This window comes from Tenrec ecaudatus, chromosome 4 (assembly GCF_050624435.1).
Source record: "Tenrec ecaudatus isolate mTenEca1 chromosome 4, mTenEca1.hap1, whole genome shotgun sequence".
Classification (NCBI taxonomy): domain Eukaryota; kingdom Metazoa; phylum Chordata; class Mammalia; order Afrosoricida; family Tenrecidae; genus Tenrec; species Tenrec ecaudatus.
Genome location: NC_134533.1, coordinates 203,843,131 through 203,862,347, shown reverse-complemented (window position 1 = coordinate 203,862,347; position 19,217 = coordinate 203,843,131). Strand labels below are relative to the sequence as shown.

At 53.2% G+C, this 19,217-nt stretch overlaps 1 protein-coding gene across 1 annotated transcript in view; it reads right to left on the bottom strand.

The window, feature by feature from the left end:
* The window catches only part of DOCK3 (dedicator of cytokinesis 3), a 158,007-nt gene that overhangs the window by 27,311 nt on the left and 111,479 nt on the right, over positions 1 to 19,217 (bottom strand). Inside the window, exons 18-25 of the mRNA XM_075547434.1 lie at positions 18,524 to 18,651; positions 16,157 to 16,303; positions 13,599 to 13,697; positions 6,827 to 6,921; positions 4,572 to 4,647; positions 3,594 to 3,694; positions 3,301 to 3,359; positions 760 to 908 (exon numbers count right to left, since the gene is read on the bottom strand). Of these exons, the coding sequence (XP_075403549.1) occupies positions 760 to 908; positions 3,301 to 3,359; positions 3,594 to 3,694; positions 4,572 to 4,647; positions 6,827 to 6,921; positions 13,599 to 13,697; positions 16,157 to 16,303; positions 18,524 to 18,651 (854 nt within the window). The remainder of the gene's footprint in view (positions 1 to 759; positions 909 to 3,300; positions 3,360 to 3,593; positions 3,695 to 4,571; positions 4,648 to 6,826; positions 6,922 to 13,598; positions 13,698 to 16,156; positions 16,304 to 18,523; positions 18,652 to 19,217) is intronic.

Sequence of the window (19,217 nt, the reverse complement as noted above, 5' to 3'; positions counted from 1 at the left end):
TCCATGAATGATGTTATAAATATCCACATGGCTCGTGGCAAGAGAAAGGTTCCTCTCCCCTAATGGAGCCAGTAGCATAGAATTTAAAGTACTGTCGATAAAGGGAAGACCTGCAAGGTACGCAAAAGAAATTTAGACTAAATTATATGCGATGTTCACTTATACAGGTTGAAAGCTTGAGTTACTAAAAGCTGTTGAAGGAAGCAAGCAGGGTTAGAGACAGGCAAGCATTCCCATCGCACTCACTCGCGATGGCAGAACGATGTCGGCAGGACCAGGGCACGTACTGGCCCTGACCGGTGCTGCCGACATCAAGGCACAGCCTTCTCCTCCACCCTGCAGGTGGCACAGGAGCTGCACAGAGTTTGCACCCCTTGGATCTGCACTGTCTAGGAGCCTGTGAAATCCTCGGCTTGCCAGAGACCAGAGGAATTCATCTGGTCAGGCCACTGGCCCTAGAAATGCCGGAGCACACTCGGGGAGTCTCAGGAGAGGAAGAGACAGCTGAGAAGTTGAGGCTACAGTTATTCTCTACTTGATCACAGTTTCTTTCGCATGATGCTCATTCTTTGCCTCTGATTCTTTCCTGGCTTCTGATTCCATTAAGAAAAGCCACAAATCAGTTCAGGCCAGCAAGCTGTGGAAAACCCTCAGGATTCAAGGTGGCCAAACCATACCCCAAGGCTCATTCCCACTGGAGCAGTGGCCTGGCCACCTGCTTGGAACAGAAGGGGTACATCCCAGAGGAGCGCACCTCACCTGTTTGAAGTTGCCATTTTTCCTCTGTTCCCAGTCCATCATGTCGTGAAAGATAGGAATCATGATATTCCGCACTTCCGGCTGTGGGACCAGTGTCACACCCAAAAAAGGGCCAATCATCCCGGGAATGAAGTGGATCTTATGTTCACCTGAACAACAAAACCCAACGCATTAGTTCCTATCTGCTCGGCGCCTTCCCAAGAGAGGTCAGAGAGATGCTACGGTCCCACTGGACGTTTCCGAGAACAAAACAGGTGCTCCCCACTTGTGGCTTTTCCGGATAGTCCTCCTGTTGGCTTTTTAGAGCTGACAGAGGAAGTCATCATCTGTCATCAGTCACATCAAATGTTTACAGGCACAAAACTGCTTTCCCAAAGGATGGCCTCCCAGACAATCATCTGGAAGCCTCTCTAAGGTCAAGAAGCAGAATTGTTTGCTCCGGACAGACTGGGAGCTCTGGTGGCAGGGGACCTGTGTGGGGCTGCTCACCGCAAGGAACAGATAAAAGGATGCTTTCTACTCTGGGAAAAAGTTACTGTCTCGAACCCCCCAGGGGCAGCTCCTCCCTGCCATAGCGGGTAGCTGTGTGTTGGGATCCACCTGATGGCAGAGAGTCTGGTTTGGGGTTTTCACGGGGCAGGGTTTCTGAGTAAGCGACCACCATTCAGATGGTCTCTTAGAGTGCTCAGCAAGGAGATGCAGCTCTTTCCGCTGAAACACAAATTTCTACCTTTAGCTTTGAGGACTCTGAGGGGGAGGCGATCGACTCTCTTGCCCGCCCACCAGAGGTCTGTAATCCATGAGGTTGCTCCCATGCAAGCCAAGGCTGCTCCTGAGCTCTCGGGAGCCTCCTGCACAGCCCCCAGGGGCTCTCAGCTCATTCCCTTGTGTCTGGAGAGTGTGCTTCTGGTGGCAGCTCGGCACCTGCTCAGACCGGCTAGGTCGCCCTGCAACTTCCTTCACAGGGTCTTTCTAAGGGAAGTGACTGTCTCCACGTCGATGCTGACCCCTGCACCCGTGTGGACCAGAGAGCTGCGTTACACAGGATTTCCAGTGGTCGACGTTTGGACCCTTCTTCCTCCTGCTACCGGGTGAACCTGAACCTCCCTCCTCTGGGCTCACAGCCAAATGTCTTCCCTGCCCCTCCTCCCGCGGGCTCCCTCAGGAATACGGGTACCGGAACTGTCCCGGGGAAGGTGAGCTTGAGTAAGTGCCCCCCAGGGGCTCTACTTCCAATCTTTCAGAGACAAAGGAGGACACACAACTTGGCCGTGCAATGGCTGCTACCTCCAGGGTACAGCTGCCACAAACCAGTCTGTGCCCGAGGGAGCAGGTGGCGCCATCAGCAAGTGTGGTGTCTCTTTTTAAAGGACACTCCTGCCAGTTTGAAAGCGAATGGAAGGAGGTCATGTTAGCCCTGATGCCGATTCTGCATACTCCAGTCTTGGGACCTGGTGCAGTCGCCAGCCCTTTGCGCTCCTGGGAACCTCACAATTAACTTCAGGACTAGAAGCTATTCCAGAGCTCAGCTGGACTCAGGAATCAAAACAAAGCCCTGAAGCCAGAAAGCCTTCTTGGGGAATGCACCCCCACCCAGGGGCAGAGTCCCAGCGCTAGCAGGGCGCCTCGTGCCTGCTGCCTCTTGTTGGGGGCGGGGGAGGACCTGCACGATGCTGCCATTGAACTCCAAGAGCTTCTGAGCCATGTGCTCAGCTGAAAGCCCATCTCACTGAGAACAGTCACGCAGCTTTGCTGGCACCCATGGGCCACTGAGAGCCCACAGTGTACCACAGGATGGCCCACCCGGGCTTGAGGGCAACTCAGGGATTCTGCCAAAAACACTGCTCTGAGAACTGCAGACCCTACTGTGAAGAGAAGCTGCGGACCCCAAGCCAACCTCACCCGGAGGCACAGCCCTGACGGCTCCTGGAGGTCACTGGTGTCGGGCCTGATCGGACACCGAAATGGCAGAGACCCAAGACAGGCGTGTCTGTCTTTTCTCAGGGGCTGGGTGTCCCCAAGGTCTCTCTCTCCCTTGGAGCCTGCCCCCATCCTGCCCGGGGCACAAACTGCACAGAGGGGCTCACAGGCATGAGCTTGCAACATGGGAACCCCCTCTCTCTGTTCCCCCTTGAATGGTGTGTGTGTGTGCGTGCTAATCCCAGCCATCGCTCCTTGTGTGTGTGCGTGTGCATGTGTGTGTGTGTGTGCGCGCTAATCCCAGCCATCACTCCGTGTGTGTGTGCGCGCATGTGTGTGCGTGTGCGCGCGTGTGTGCGTGCGTGTGTGCTAATCCCAGCCATCGCTCCTTTTGTGTGTGTGCGCATGTGTGTGTGTGCGCGTGTGCTAATCCCAGCCATCGCTCCTTGTGGGCTGCATGCACATCTGCTGCTCTCTCCACCTCAGACGCTACCTGAAACCCACCTAAAACTCTCTTGGGTCTGAAGTGACCTCCGTAAAACCTGGGGTGGAGTTACCAGCCTGGTCCCTTCTTCTCTGGCTATGGAATACGCAGAAATTCACAATAGGGGAAAGACCTACCCAAATTCTGCCACATGCTGAACAGTTCGTAAGCCATCATCACGCGCATGTCCCCATACCTGGGAAAAGAGACCCAGAGGCCAGATGTTAGAAGGCTGCAAACCCAGTGAGGGCCATCCTGCAGGACTGTTTCGTTTCTAACCCTTCCCCAAACACCAAGTCATTTGGCTCTCCAGGGCACTGCCCCGCTCAGCCCCGTGGGAAGCCCTCCCGGTGAGAGGTGCAGCCTCTCCTAGAAACCTCAGCCCACGTGGCACGAGGCAGGGAGGTGACTCGGAGGACATCCGACTTACTTATCAAGGGTCTTCTTCCTCTTGGCTGAAGGGACAACTTCCAGCTGGAGGCTTGGCTGGTTTATGAACAGAACTGCGAGGCTAAAGTAAGAATTCCACACCTAGAGCGAGAGGGGGAAGAGGCCACCTGTGACCGCCAAAGTCCGTAATCTTTCAGGGAGAGTTCCTGAACACATACGTGCTTTGTAGGTCCTATTTCACAAGCTTAAGACACTGAATTAAAGAATCAGTGTGTTTATCTCCACTCCCACAGGATTTTCCCTGCGCTTTTTCTACTTGGATTCCGCAGAAGCCAGCTGTGTGACTGACTGCCAGAAGTGCACTCGGGGCTGCCTGCCCAGGGGCTCCCAGGTCATGTGCCAATCGCTGTCGGGCTGGGAAGTGGGTTGATCTGATGGGAATCTCTCTAGAATAGCCTGTGAGCCTGCGCTTGGGTTTCTTTGCTTCTCTTTTGTAGTAAGAGCATTTAACTAGGAAAATTAGGATGACTGGGCTTGCAGCACTCGGGGGCTCATATCACCATCCATCCATCCATCCATCCATCCATCCATCCATCCATCCATCCATCCATCCACTGTGTCAAGCATCATCACTGTCAAAACATTTTCTTTCTACTTGAGCCCTTGGTATCAGCTCCTCATTTTCCCTCCTTCCTCCTCCACCCTCCCTCAAGAACCCTTGAAAACTTATAGATTATTATGTTTTTCACGTCTTACACTCTCCACTGTCTCCCTTCACCCACTTTTCTGTTGCCCGTCCCCCCGGAGGGGGTTATATGTCAATCACTGTGATAGGTTCCCCCCCCCCTTCCCCTTCCCCTCCTGGTATGGCTACGTTTCATGATGGGTCCTGAGGGGTCATCTGTCCTGCATTCCCTGTGCTTCCAGCTCTGCTCTGTACCCGTGCACGTGCCCTGGTCTACTGTGCTGGTATCCTAGGGTGATCACCCAGCTGGCAATGCCTGCGTGGAATGCCTACCTTAAAGTCGAAGTCGGCCTCGGTGAAGTTCTTGTGCAGCGCCGAGGACAGGTACTGCACCGTGGTGACGATGATACTGCGGGAGGAGGAGAGACGGCATCGGCAGGGTTACAGACTCACGACGGTGCCCAGCAGTGTGGCGCCCGCTGCCCCTGGCCTGTGCGCCAGCTGCTCAAGTACGCTTGGCTTCCTCTAAGACAGGCGCTCGAAGGCACAGCCCTGCAGACTGGCCGTCTGAGAAACGACAGCAGAGGGTCCCAGAGGTTCTGGACCTAGACCAGCCTTTCCCTGGCCCTTTTCCCTGTCTATCAAAGGAATGCTTACAGTGAGTTCAGGATGGTGAAATGTAAGTGTTATTTTCAGGAGGCCTCCTGAGACATAATTCACATGCCACTCAGTTCGCCACTTTAGACTGCACAGTTCACCGGCTTTTGGTACGTTCAAAGAGTTGTACAAGGGGGTGTCAAAAAGTTCATGGAAAAATCAAATGAAAAGACAAGCAGCACACACACATACACGCATGTGTACACACACATCATTTGCTATTTCATCCATTTTCACACACACGATTCCAAGACATTAGTGATGCATCACCACCACTACCTGTTCCTGATTCTTTTCATCCCTCTTACTAGAAACCCCGTGAGGTGGCGGAGTCTGGTAGTTCCTTCCATAAGGCATCTTCCAATTCCAAGAGGGACTGTCTACTTTTCCATGGAGGCTTAGCACCAAATGGTACCGTTTATGTGCTAATGCGACGGCAGGGAGCCCCTGACTGCTGGTGGCCCTGGAGGCCGGGCACAGCTGCTCTCCCGGGCGGCTGAGGCTGCACAGCTTTCTCCTGCAAGGCGGCTGGCGGGTTCAACCTGCTGGCCTTCCGGTTAGCCACCCAGCTCGTAACCCATTGCGACGCCAGGGAAAAGACTCCTGTTTTGGCGTGCTTTTACTTTCACCACGAGTGACCTGACTTCCGCCTTTGGTCTAGACCAAGGGTCGGCCAACTTTTGAGATGGAACAGCCAATCTTGTCCCTCATGACTAAGAATTATTCGAGAGTCACAGATGTATTTTCACAAACCAATGAAATCATCATCTGAGCAGTATCTTTTAACATTGTTCAATTTCACTTCAGAGCCACGTGCACGGGACGCAAGAGCTGCGTGTGACTGTGAGCTGCAGTGTGCCGGTCCCTGGCCAGACTGTCGCCCTGGCCCACAGAGACTGCAGGCGAGGGAGTGGGCTAGGGCGGCGTGGAGGTCACTTGGGACAGGCAAGTAAGCGCGTGACGGTGGAGAAGCTGGCTGCCCACAACTGGGTTACAGGTCAGGTCTAACGGGGCTACCGGAGAAAGCCGCATACGAGGTGATTCGTTCACCAGGTGGAGGGTGGAGAGTGTGGAACCTGCCGCTCTCTCGGGATGGACTCGTGTTCTACGTGCAGTTGAGGAATAGAAGCGAGAGGGACCCACGTGGAAACGCATTATTTGAAGAAACATCTCTGTGACTTTGTTTACAACTACTTTTTGTTCCTGGTCTGTTCTTTGCTTTCTCAGTGCTTGCAGCTTGGGGAAATGTAGAGCAGCCTCTACAGTGTACACTCTGGTACTCTGTCCAGCACAGGCAACTCTAGTACGTGATGCACAATGCCCCCCTGCAAGGCCGATCAAAGCGAGGGGGCATCTGACTAGACGCCTTCTAGTGGAGGGGGAGCAGGTGGGTCAGCCCTCCCCCGCCATCTGCCTCCCTTGTTGCGTCTTCCGAGAGGAAGCGCACGTTGGGAATATGAATGGGGCGGGGTCAGAGAATCCTGTGGCTGGAGTTAGAAGAGGTTGGAACTGGAGGGAGGGTCTCAGGTGGGGAATGGCAGTGAGGGCGGGCAGCTGCGCTGTCTCAGGATCACACAGGTCCCATCACAGGGGCTTGGGAAGTGAGCTCAAGCTACAAGGCAGGCTGCCCTCAGGAGGCCAGCGACTTTGACCATCTTTGACATCCATACATGCTTCTGCTCCTGTCCTCTGTATGAATACCACAATCTGACAAGCTCCATTTTGGAATTATCTTTAACACTTTCCTCTCCTTGGGGCTCTGGTTAACGGTCAAGCCTAATCCGCACGTTTTCCACAATGATCCAGCCTTCTCTGAACCCACGGCCCTGGGCTCCATCTCCAAGGGCCCGTGCTTTCTCTCTCACGCAGGCATACTCCCCTGGTCTGAGCAGGGCTCTGTGGCGGGAGGCGCACTGGCCTTCCATACTCACTTGCTTGTGAGCAGTCTCATCACCATCCAGTCCCGAGGGAAGACACTCATCTTCATGAGGTTCCGGAACACACAGAAAATCTTCAGCAGGAATTCCTGGCACAAGAGGGAAAGGTGACATGAGACAGGACTACTCTCACCACTACCACCACCATGACGACCACCTTCACCTCCACCCACCACCTCCACCTCTACCCACTACCACCACCATCACCATAGCAACCTGTGTGCACTCATGGTCTCTAGACCACGACATGGTTGGGGCCAGTGAATTAGATGCTGGTTCCCTGTGTGAGTCATTCTCCTCTCACAGGGATACATGACAGTGACTGCTGGACACTCTCACAAGCCAACAGGAGTCCTCTCAAGTTGAGAAGAACAGAGGCAGCACTGTGCCCACGCCGTGCAGTGCCCAGAGCCCAGTGTGTCCATGAGCTCTGAGCCAATGCGTCTCATTCTCTGGGGCATGGCCTCTGAGCACTGGATACCAGTCGCTGTTATTAAGGATTCAGTCACACTGTGACAATGGAGGGATGAAGACCTCTACAACCCACTTTTTCATGAAAACAGTGTGAATACCGATAGCACTGTCAACGCTCCGGACGTTAATCCATGGTTTGCGACATGCTGAGAGCATTTATTCTAGAGAAATGGTTGGATTTCAGCAAGAAAATCAAGCCTTTATTGAGATTGAACAGGCCCCGTCCCCTCTCTCCCCAGCCCAGCTCCACAACAAGCCCTGAACACTGGCAGCTGCACAACTGTGGTCGCGGTGAAAACCAGCAGCCAGTAGAAGGGACAGAATGGTTTAGGGCTCCTGACAAGTTTCCATACCCAGAGAATTATGCGATTTGACCAGTTTGGGAAGCTTGCTGCACACTCTCCACTAACAGGATCTGTCTGACTTATATGAAGGAGAGTCCTATCCCTAGTATGTCTGCTGAGAGGAAAATCCACAATTGTTCCCCATCACAGGTGCCTAAAGCAGTACTGTCAGTTGAGCCAAACAGGTGACCAGTCAAAAGAACATGAAGAAAGGAGAAGTTCCCAGGGGGCTCCCAAAGCTCCGCTCTAGTCTGAGTTCTGAGAAGTCAGACGCCTGTGCAGGAGTGTGCGCTTCCCCAGCAGTGACACGGAAAACCCGAGGCTCTGTGAGGCAGAACTGTGAGATGAGGTCTAAGACAGACACAGAGCCCGGAAAACGGCGGGACTTCCTGATGCAGGCGTCTAGGAAATCCTCTGTCCAATAAGCTGACTGCTAAGCTAACAGAGGTGCCCGTAACACGGGCAGGTGTCACAGAATTAGTCCCGGAAGTACTCTAAGCAAAAAGCAGTAACAACAAAAGGCAACATCAAACACTGGGGTATAGGGTGTGGGTTGATTTCTAGAATTGCTGCATTTTATTATTTATAATGCCCAGTTTTCAAACCAGTATTGTAAGATATAAAATAAGCAGGAAAGAATGACAAATATGCAAACAAACACCCATATTGTTGAGAACGCAGGGGGTCCGAGCAGAGACCCAAAACCCATCTGTAGACAATGGGACATCTCCTCACAGAGGAGTCACAGGGAAGGGATGAGTCAACCAGGGTGCAGTATAGCACTGATGAAACACACAGTCCTCCTCTGGTTCCTTGAGGCTTCCTCACCCCCCACTGTCATGACCCCAGTCCAGCCTTTCACTGCAGGCTAGCCAGGAGCATGCGCACAGGTACAGATAAGAGATAAGAGCTCAGGACACAGGGAATCCAGAAACAGGATGGGAGTCGCGATTCCAGGAGGGTAGGGAGGAGGTGGGGAGAGGAGGGAAGGGGCACTGACTGCAATGGTCAACACATAACCACACCGCTGGGGGGACGAGCAACAGAGCCCGGGGGAGAAGGGAGACAGTGGTCAGTGTAAGACAGGAAAGGAATAGTAATTTGGGGAGCAGCACAAAGGTGGTGCTTTTCCTCTTTAGGCAACCAGAGGGTGACACGCTTCGTTTGCTGCTCCCCAAATCCCCACGTGAGGAGTGAAGTGTGCCCTCCCTGAAAGTGCTCAGAGGGCTGAAAGCAGTGTCACAGCAATGGCTGCAAGCTCAACAGAGCAGACAGGGGTTTTTCAAAGATGAGCAGCTGTTGGGAGAAGAGAGGCCACCTGTTTCTGATCTATCAGACACAATGACTATTGTCTAGCTGACCTACCTCCAAAGGAACGGATCCTATGCCCACAGTGAAAAGATGGTTCAGGGGAGAAACGGGGAATCGATCACAGGAATCCATCTAGAACCCCCTCCCAGGGGAACAAACACGGAAAAGTAGGTGAGGGGCGATGGGGGACGATGTAAGATATGAAAATAACAATCTATAACTTCTCAAGGGTTCATGAGGGAGGAAGGGCGGGGGAGGGAGTGGGAAGAAATGAGGAGCTGTCATCAGGGGCTCAAGTGGGCAGACAATGCTTTGAAAATGATGATGGCGGCATATGTGCAAATGTGCTTGACACACTGGATGACGTATGGATTGTGATAAGAGATGTAAGAGCCCCCAATAAAAGCATTTATTAAAAAATGTTTAAAAGAAAAGATGGTTCAGAATAAATCACACAGCCAATGATGCTCAGATGAAAGCGTGGAATATTGTGAGCAAGTGAGGACGCCAGTCACAGGCAATACGAAAACATCGTAACAATTCTACCGTGTTTACCAGGCATTTAATATGTTTTCATTACTATTTTAAACCTTTCTTATTGCATGACCTAGCATCGTGTGCTTCTTTTATTGTTCTTATTTAAGTATTAACTGTATGAAACAATAAACTACGTCTCTGTAAAAGAGAAAAGAGTAATAATTTATAATTCATCAAGGGGTCATGGGGTTGGGGAGGGGGGGGAAATGAGGAGCTGATACTAAGGGTTCAACAGAAAAATGATGGCAGCACATGTACAAATATGCTGGGTTCAACTGATGTGTGGATGGTATAGGAGCTGCAAGAGGCCCCAATAAAATGATCCTTTAATCAAAAAAAGAAAAAAGACTGTCAAATATGTGAGGGTGAGGGGAACTCAAGTCAGTAGAAAACTTTCCCAAGAAAGCCTTTCTTGAGGCGAGTTCCTGGAACAGCTGTGTAGTGACGAAGAATATGCCCGAGCACCTACGGACCCCAAGCTGCAGACATCAAGAGGGTGCTGCCGTCTCCTCCACCGGGACAAAGATGACTAAAAGGTATCCAACGGAAATTTGGGAGGTAAATTTTTAAGAAACTGAAATAAAAAATTCACTAGAGCGGCTCACTAGCAGAGCTGAATCGGAAGAAAGAATCACTGAATCTGAAGATCGGTTCGTCTGCTACATCTGGAGTTCTTGGGAAGAACTGTTCTGTTAATTGGCCTGTGGGCTGACATTTCAATAGGAGCAGATGGCTGTGGCCTCCAGGAGGGAGCTCTCCAGGGGAAAGAAGTGACCGGTTAGGATCTAACAGATTAGTCACGTGGGAAGGAAGAAGTCTATTACATATATGGCAGCGGTAGTAGAGAGTCTTTTTTTTTTTTTAAAGAAGTAAATTTTTTTCTTTTAATGAAAGCATGACATAATTTATTATTGGATGACAGAATGTAAGCTTTTCTGACAAAGTGACTAAAGTTAGGTGAATAAGAATTCAATAGTGGCATTTTGCTTTACTTTTTCATCTGTAATTTTTGTGGTACATTATTTTAGTATAGAAGACACTTTGAAAATCATTTTATTAGGGCTCATACACCTCGTAGCACAATCCATACATACATCCATTGTGTAAAGCACATTTGTACATTCATTGCCCTCATCATTCTCAAAACATTTGCTCTCCACCTACGCCCCTGGCATCAGCTCCTCATTTTCCCTCCCTCCCTGCTCCCGGCAGTAGGGAATCTTAGTCAGACCTTTTTCCAAACTGGAAAAAATAAAAAGCATCCAAACAACAAAAGCATAAAAAAACATTATCAGGAAAAATCAAGTTTTCCAAGAAAGAAAATGTGGTCATAATACCATTCTTAGCACATCATAGCACTTACCTAAGTCTGATAAAGAAAGTGCCGGTAAATGGTTTAAACTGAAGTGCCTGAGCACGCACTGGAAATGCCGTGAGCATGAAACGGAGATTCCAGAAACAAGCCGGTGTATCTGTGGTCAACTGAGTGTCGACAGAGGTGCTAACTGAGTAAGGCAGCTCACTGGGATGACTGGTCAGTCCATGGCCGGAGTCGACTGACGCGCACCGGAAGGCGCTCAGCTGTAGCAACGCTTCAGGGAGCATTCAGGCACGGACTCAGAAGTGCCCTCGATCCTTCAAAGGCCAAATGTAAAACTCACATGACGCAGGAGAGCGCCGGGCTCTGGGACAGCAGGTTCTTAGTCTAAGTGACGAGAGACGCAACCAAACGGTGTGAACAAACGGAGACAAGCTACAAAGTGGGAGATGTGTTGAGAGGCCATACATCTGATAAGGTGTCTATCCAGGAGATAAAAATAATGCTGACAACCAACAACGGAAAGACAGCGACCCGACCAACACACGGCTGAAGGACCTGGACAGCTGTCCCACCAGAACGACACAGCGGGCAGCAAACACAGAGCCTGCTCCACCCCTGAGTCACTGCCGCTGGTGCGTGCCACCCAGCTGACTCAGAGAGCAGACCCGGGCACCCCGGGCTTCCTCTGGGCGGTCAACCTTCCGGTTTGCCACCAGCTGAGGGCGTGACAATATGCCGCCAGGATCCGCCCTAAGCCATGACCTCACTGCACGGTGTCGATTCCAACACAGACCTCCTACACAGGGCTCTACAGGCTGTCACACTCTATGGGGCAGAACGCCTCATCTCCCCGTCGGAGCGCCTGGTGGGTTCGCACTGCTGACCTTTCAGTTAGCAAACAAGGGCGGCACCACGATGCCGCCGGGGCACCTTTAGGGCAATAATGGAAATCACAACCCAAGGAGATGGAGCTACCCCTTCACAGCTATGCTGATGGCGATAAAAAAACCATGAAGGAAAATAAGAGTAAGGTGTAGGTGAGAGGATGTGGAGACACGGAAACCCTTGTCCGCTGCGGGTGGGCATGGGGAGTGGTCCAGTTTGGGCCCTCTTCACACGAGGTGCAGCGCGAATTACCTTTTCAATCCCAGCTGTACATAGTTAGGTATCCACCCCAAAGACCCGAAAGCCAGGGCTCAGCAGACAGCCTGACACCAGTGTTCACAGTGGTATGACTCACAATAGCCCAAGTGGAAGCACCGCAAAGATGTGCCACCCCTTGAGTGAGTGAGCACAACATGACACACGTACAGTAAAATGCCACGCAGCCCTAACCAGGAAGGGCATTCTGATACACGCTAGAAGACAAGTGAGCCCTGAAGACCTTGTGCCAATGGAAACAGGGAGGCAAGAGGAGAGATAGGCTAAGCCACACCATGGGGACTGAGGACAGCCAAGTTGTAGACGAGGGAGAGGACAGAGTGGCAGAGGCCGCAGAGAGAGGGGGGAGGGAGTCACTGTCTAATGGGCAGGAAGTTCAGGATGATAAAAATACCCGGAGATACATAGTCGTGAGCATTGTACAACCTTGATATGGACTGGGCGCCGCTCAAAGTACAGGCAACAGTGAATCCACATGGCACCCTTTGCTCCTCACAGTCCCCACAGTAAGGGGGGACCCTACAGAAAACCATCATGGAAGGATCCGAGGAAGGACATGTGCATGATTCAGGCAAACCATCCTCCTTTTCCCTGGGAAGAAAAGCATGGATAGTAGGCAGTGACTTAAAGGTAGAAAATAGCAATAGAAGCTTCCTGAAGAACAGTGTGTTAAAAGTGGCAGCTCTCGGGGAGCAGCGAGTGGGCCTGGATAGGCTGAGCCAGTGAACCATTATTTTCTGTTATAAGCTTTGTAATACGATTTGGCTTTCAAATCTATGTGTACATATTGCTATGATAAAAATAAACATTTAATTCAAATGTAAAATTGATGCCAGCCTGAGCTTCTGGTTGAGGACAGGTGAGTAACACATGCATGGGAGGAGGCGGCACCAGAACAGTCAGACGGGGGCTCTGGGCTCTGCAGCCTCCTTGCACCCTGCTCCACGGAATGTGGGCTCTGGCCCTCCAGAGTGAGAGACTAGGATCACCGACACGGTTAATGAAATCTGTCTATAGAGAAACTGTGTTTACGGAGTGGCGGGAATGGCACTTGGAAGGGGCGGCAGGTATTTTTGATGGACACGTCTGATGACTAACACTCACAAATGGAAACGAGGGAACGGGTTGCGGTGACATGCAGGTTGCAGAGCACAGTCATAAAGGCTAAAGCAGCCCTCGCTGGGGAAGAGACGCCGAGATATAAGCCCAGGACAGGCCCCTTCCCCTGCCTTCTCTGCCTCCCAGTGCGCTGGATGCAGAGTCTGGGAGCCCATGGGTCAGGCCTTTGTTCTCTGTAGATATCTTCCAGATTATTCTTGCTGTGAAACAGCAAAGAATGGCTGGCAGGGGCGAAATATCAGGGGCTTGTCAAGTCCATACACAAGGAAGGCGTGCTGGTTTATCCATCAGTGTGGCCCAGAGTAGCACCTCACCGAAGCACCTGGTCACAGGACAGGGAGCAGGCAGGGGAGACTTGTCAGTCCACGCTCTGGGGACATGACTGGAGGCCACACACTGAGCTGTGGAGCGGGCAGGCGGAATCTGTACCCTCAGCAGTGTGGGCTGCGCGCACTCACTGCACACCCCCTGCGTGAGAGGCCCGCACGCCGATGCCTACCTTGAGTTCATCTTTGCTCTGAAAGTTCTCCAGGAGGTGTTGGTAATGGGTGTCACACATCTGGCGGAGCAGTGAGAGAAGGCAGGACACGTACTCGCCCTGGGGACCAACGGAGGGGAACGGGGAGAAAAGAACACTTAGCACAGTCCGTCTCAGGGGCTGTGGGCCCCTCCCGGTCCGCAGAGGGCAAGGACAGAAGGGAGGGTCTGAGATGGCCCCCGATGAGCATGGAAGGGAGGTGACAACTCTGGCCCTGAAAATGAGCTTTCTTTCCTGTGAACACCGCTCGCTACACCAAAGGGCCCCTGTAAAGTGAGGCAGACACTCTCAGCTCGCTCTCTAGCAGAGTCTTGACCCACTGGCTCCCCTGGAGGGGCTCCTGGGAACCGGACACTTCAGAATTGAGACCCCGCCTTCTGAGGTGGGAGAAGCCATCCTCCTAGGGGGCTGCCAGAGCCTATGAGGGGGTACGGGACTGGAAGGCAGAGGGATCAAATCCAGCTTTAAGAGAACAAACTACAGACTTTAAGGAAGACATCTGAGAGTAAAAATGAGTCCTTAAGCAGTGTCTTCGAGTTCTCACGGGGACGTAGTGCAGAAAGCCCCGTTTCAAGGAAGCTGAGACCTTGCCTGTCTTGCAGCATCACCTGGCAAGGGGCAGCGTCAGACTGCCTTCGCAGGAGGCAGGGAGGTACAGGACTTCCCTTGGATGGTTTTTAAATGCTTTTCAACAGGTGGGGATCTGACAAGAGGTTTCCAGTCCTGCAAATGCTTCTAAACCAACCAATAAACCAAACCTGCTGTCGTTGACTTGCTTTTTGACACACAGTGACCTTCAGGGCAGAGGAGAACTGCCTGCGGGGATTCCCTAGGCTGCACCCTCTGTGGAAGCAACTGCTGCCCCTGTCTCTCTCCCAGCTGCCGGAGGGTTTGAATCGCCAACGTTTCAGTTAGCAACCGAGTGCCGCCAGGCTGACATCATGCCACCAGGGCTCCTTAAATCCTTTCTAGATGTCTGAAATCAGCACACAGATATAATGGGGGTGCAAAATGCTCGTGGGGGCTAAAATCCTTATCTTTTATTCCCACGAGCTTTTTTTGCAGCCCCTTGTCTACATGCCAAGGAGCCCTGGTGGTGTAGTGGTGACACACTGGACTGTGATCCGAATAGTTGACAGTTTGAAACCACCAGCAGGTCTGTGAGAGAGAGACGGGGCTTTCTACCCATCAACAGTTACACTCTCGGAAACCCCTGGGGGGCGCTGTGAGTCAGCACCAACTCCATGGCGGTGAGTTTTGTACACAGGTGGCACGTGAACTTGTGTGCAAAATAGGCAAGGACACTTAGAACAGACAGAGGAGGAGCACGTGAAGGAATGCACGTGTTGCAGTATAGCACAGAGGAGCATGCAGTGTAGTTGCTGTCATCCATACAAAGTGCATGGCTTCGTTAGTACTGCTAAATGAGTTCATGTTGAACGGCAGCCGGGTGGGGCCCGTGGCAAGCACTGAGGGTAGGTGTTTGCTTAGCACATCGGGCTATCAGGACCTGCCGGGGTGCATGTCTTTGTGATGGTGTTCGACAGGGGCACTGAAGGGAGCACCCCAGGGCTCTGGAATCCCCGCTTGTCCTGCGTGGGCCCTGCTCTTCCTAGCCTGGCATTGCTGGCCTGCTACCACACGGAGCTTTCTTCAAACACATCCCTGCCGCCTTCCACCTGCCAGCCAGAGGAGTCTGCCCAGATGGATGCTGTGATTCCACACATCAGAATAAGGCACCAAGTCCACTCTGAGCACAGAAGCAGGGCCACTGGGCCCAGGATGCCGCCTCTCTGCCGTGCTTTCTCTTCTGATTAGCTCCACACTCCATGATTCAGGAAATTCCAGTGCCAGTCCACCTCGTCCTATTTCTACTGCAGCGGGGATATACACACGGGGTCGGGCGGGGAGAGCAGAGTAGTGGATGCGCACAGCTTCGGAGGGAGTTCTGTCTGGTGTGTCAGTTAGGAAAACCTCCATGAGCAGCAGGGAGCCCTGGCGGTGGAGTGGGTTATAAGTTCGGCTGCTACCCACAAGGCCAACAGTCCAAAACCACCAGCGGGCCTGCTGGAGAAGGAAGAGGCATTCGATTCCTGTTAAGAACAACGGTGACTGAACCTGCCTTGTGGGGCCACAGGAGTGGGACCTGACCACGCGACGAGTTTGGGCTGCCTTTGGCTTGGTAAGAGTGGCTTTTATCTCCCACCTCCAGCTTTGCACTGCTCAGGGCACAGGACGCGCATCCCTGCTCCAGTCCACACAGTCGAACATGACTGGGGACAAAAGCAAATGCCATCTGAGATATTGCCCAGGAAACCAAGGGCCAAAAAAAGGGTCCGAACCTGCCCTAAAGTCAGCTTGAAGTTCAGAGTGGAGAGGAGAGGGATCAGACAGCCGAGGGCAGGAGGGCAGCATGCAGAGGAGGGGCTGAGGTGGACTATGGTGGGTGAGATGGGGGTGGCATGGAGGAGCCCAGGGTTAGAGAAGAAGGCAAGAAAACCTGAGTGTTAGTTACTAACAGTGATCTCCGCTGTGCACTGCGGGCAGCGCTGCCCTCTTACCGCCTCCTGAGCGTGCGATTTGCTCATGATGGTGAGCAGAGTCTGCAAGAGCACGTCCAGGAGGCTCTCCACCATCATCTCCACCTCCTCGAGGACGTCTGTCTCCTGGAGCGAGCGGCCAGAGAGCACACCATTAGCACCACGCTCGGCCAGGCTGCAGCTGGCAGCACTCACGCCATCTGCCCCATCAGAGGTCTCTCGGCTGGCACCTCAGCCTCACCAGCATGCAGTGCCAAGGGGCCCAGGGCAACTGCACCTGCTGCTGCTATCTGGGCCTTCTGGGTAGGGCCTCACCTTAAAGTCGGCACCAGCTTGGATCTCAGACAGAGGCATTCATTTCAACACACAAGCGAAAGCAAAGAGTTGGATGTGTGCTTTGATGTCCCTGGAATAGCCAGGAGCAAGCATGGCTATGAGGGGCTGACTAACACTTGGGGAGCTGGTGGAGCGGTCACGCTACAGGGTGTGGCGGGAGCCCCTTGCTGCTGCTGATGCACAGAGAAGGCTCTTGGTTTTCCTAAGGACCCCGCTTCTTCCTCAGGCTATCCTCCTTGGGTGGTCTCCATCTTTCCCAACTATCACTGCTGCCCCCCAGTTCTCTGGTTCAAGTCCCTGGTCCACTGGAAGGACGGTGGCCTGCAGCGGTTCTCTCTGGGCTCCTCACAGAGGTCTGTTTCCAGCCCCCCTCTCTGCTCAGCATTCAGAGTGTCGAGGCCCCTCACAGCTAGTCTTGACACCTGCTGTCTGATTCTCCCAGGTGTCCCATTGCCCCTCCTCCAGCCTCTTTATGTGGCCACTAGTCCCAGTCTTCCTGCTGGCCTCCCCTGAGCACCTGCCGCCTAGTAGCCACTGTGCCTGAGGCTACAGAGTGGGGCAGACAGAGTTTCTCTGCTGTCCTCCTCCGTCCCCACCCAGTCCTTCAACGGTCTTCTTCTCTGCCGAATTCCCATGAAGGACTTGAGCAGCCCCTGGGCCAGAGAGATATCCTTGGGGCCCAAGTCACCTTTCTTACCTGTTGAGCTGAGCTGGTCCTATCACTCTTTTACACGCAGCCCACGTGCCCGTGTCCCCGGATCATCTAGCTCCCTCAGGCTTTTACCTGCCCTCTTCCTTCCCATCCCTTCTCCACACCTTTTTTTTTTTTTTTTTGGCTTCTCTACTCTTTCTCCTTCACCAATCAGCAGCGCACACTCCTAGGTCTGGCCTGAGGTGACTCGTAGACCCCACTAGTGGAGCCCGTTTGTCTCTGCAGCCTGTGGGCAGGGGTACTGTCCAGCCCTGCCTGGAGTCAGGAGCAAATGTCATGGTCCCATCCGCCTGGGCCCCGGCACCAGATGGTTCTCTCAGTCAGTCTGGCGAGCAGAGTGCTCTGCTAGGTCCCTGTTCTCTGCCCACGCCAGGACTCCTCTTTCTTTGGGCATCTCTGCTGCCCGTGTGGACAACTTCATGGCTCATGTCCTGATTGCCTGGCCGTGGCCTTCCTTTGAGGAGCACTTGAAGCTTTATTCTCCTCGGACCCCATCTTAGGCGAATTCCGAGAGCTCTTAACTTCTTTCTCTTTGTTTCCCTACCGCATCCTAAATTCCTAAGAAACGTGTTTTTAATCTTGTTAGCACAAGTAAGTGGAATAAGTATCCCCAAACAAATTCCTGCCTCCGTTCCTGCTGGACACAGCTTTCTTTTACTCTTTCCCTCCCTCCTGACTCTCCGCCACAGATTTCTTTCACAAGGAAGGAAGAGAGAGAAAAAGGCAGGAGAGAGCAAGAGCGAGTGAGAGAGAACGAGAAAGAATGCACAAAGACACTGTTATTGGAAACCTCTGTCCTAAAGTACAATTCTCCCATCCCACAGGCTCAAAGCTCGTGTGTGCACTTGTCTCACTCTGACCGCATCGGACACGGGGTGGGAGGCCACGCGGATGAACTCAGGCTGTCAAGAGGCTGACAGGAAGTCTGAATGAGCAAGCTGCCTGCCAGCCTGAGTCTGCCTCCCAGAGAGCAATGCCCGAGTGTGCCCAGAACAGCCCCAGGAAGCCAGAGTCCCATCCTTTGGACAGCACCACAGCACAGGCACGGGCTGGGCTTCCCGCACTAAGATAACAGTGTTTCTGGGGGGTGGAGGGGTGTGTGTGGGGGGGGTGGTGGTGGCACAGCTTTTTCAAACAGCAAGCGTGTGTTGCACTGAGAAGCCTGCTGGGGCCGTGTGGGCCTCTGTTCACTCCTGTCACTGAGGAGAGCCCCTGGGGTTGGTCTCTGCCAGGCTGCCAGGGACACAGAACAGAACCAGGGTGGGTGGCGCTGGGAGCAGTGGGGTTGGGGTTGCTACCAGAGAGCTGGTCTTGACGATGGAGAAGATGCTGCCTAGAATCCCCGAGCAGATCAGCAGCTCCTTCTGCTGTCTCAGGTGCAGGTGGATGTGATGGAGGACCACGGGGAGCAGGATGCGGCGGGACTCTAGGAGAAAAGGGGCAGGAGTAGAGAGAGGGCGTTCAGAGTGCAGGCTGCTGGAACCCAGCGGCGCTGTGCATGCGTGCGGAGGGGCTGGCTCCACAGCGGGCCCTAGAGCCCACGGTCTCACAGCCGGCAGCCCAGAGGTCCCAAGGTGTCCCCCAGCAGTGTTCTCTCGCCTTTCGTTCTCATTTCAAGCTCCACTCGTCCCCACGGTCCTTTGTGCAGGGGGTGGCCACCAGTGGCAGTCTCTTGAATCATTTCATTCCAAACAGGAAGCACAGCCGCAGTGAAATTCTACTTAGCTGGGATGTCCGGTACAAACAACACAGCCTGGGCTTGCAGACTTGCTGTGGGTTACAGGGCTGTCCTCGTCAGGCCCTGGTCACCTCACCTGGCAGCCCCGCCTTTGCGAGGGTCAGGCCTGGACCTCCTTCCTCTCTGGCTTGTGTGGTAGTTGATCGGGTGCGAAGGAACTGGGCGGACAGAAGCCCTCGATGACCAGGGTACCCACACTGCCCGTCCCGGTGCCCACGCTCCAAGCTTTCCCTCTTCTGTCTCTGCCCTCTGTT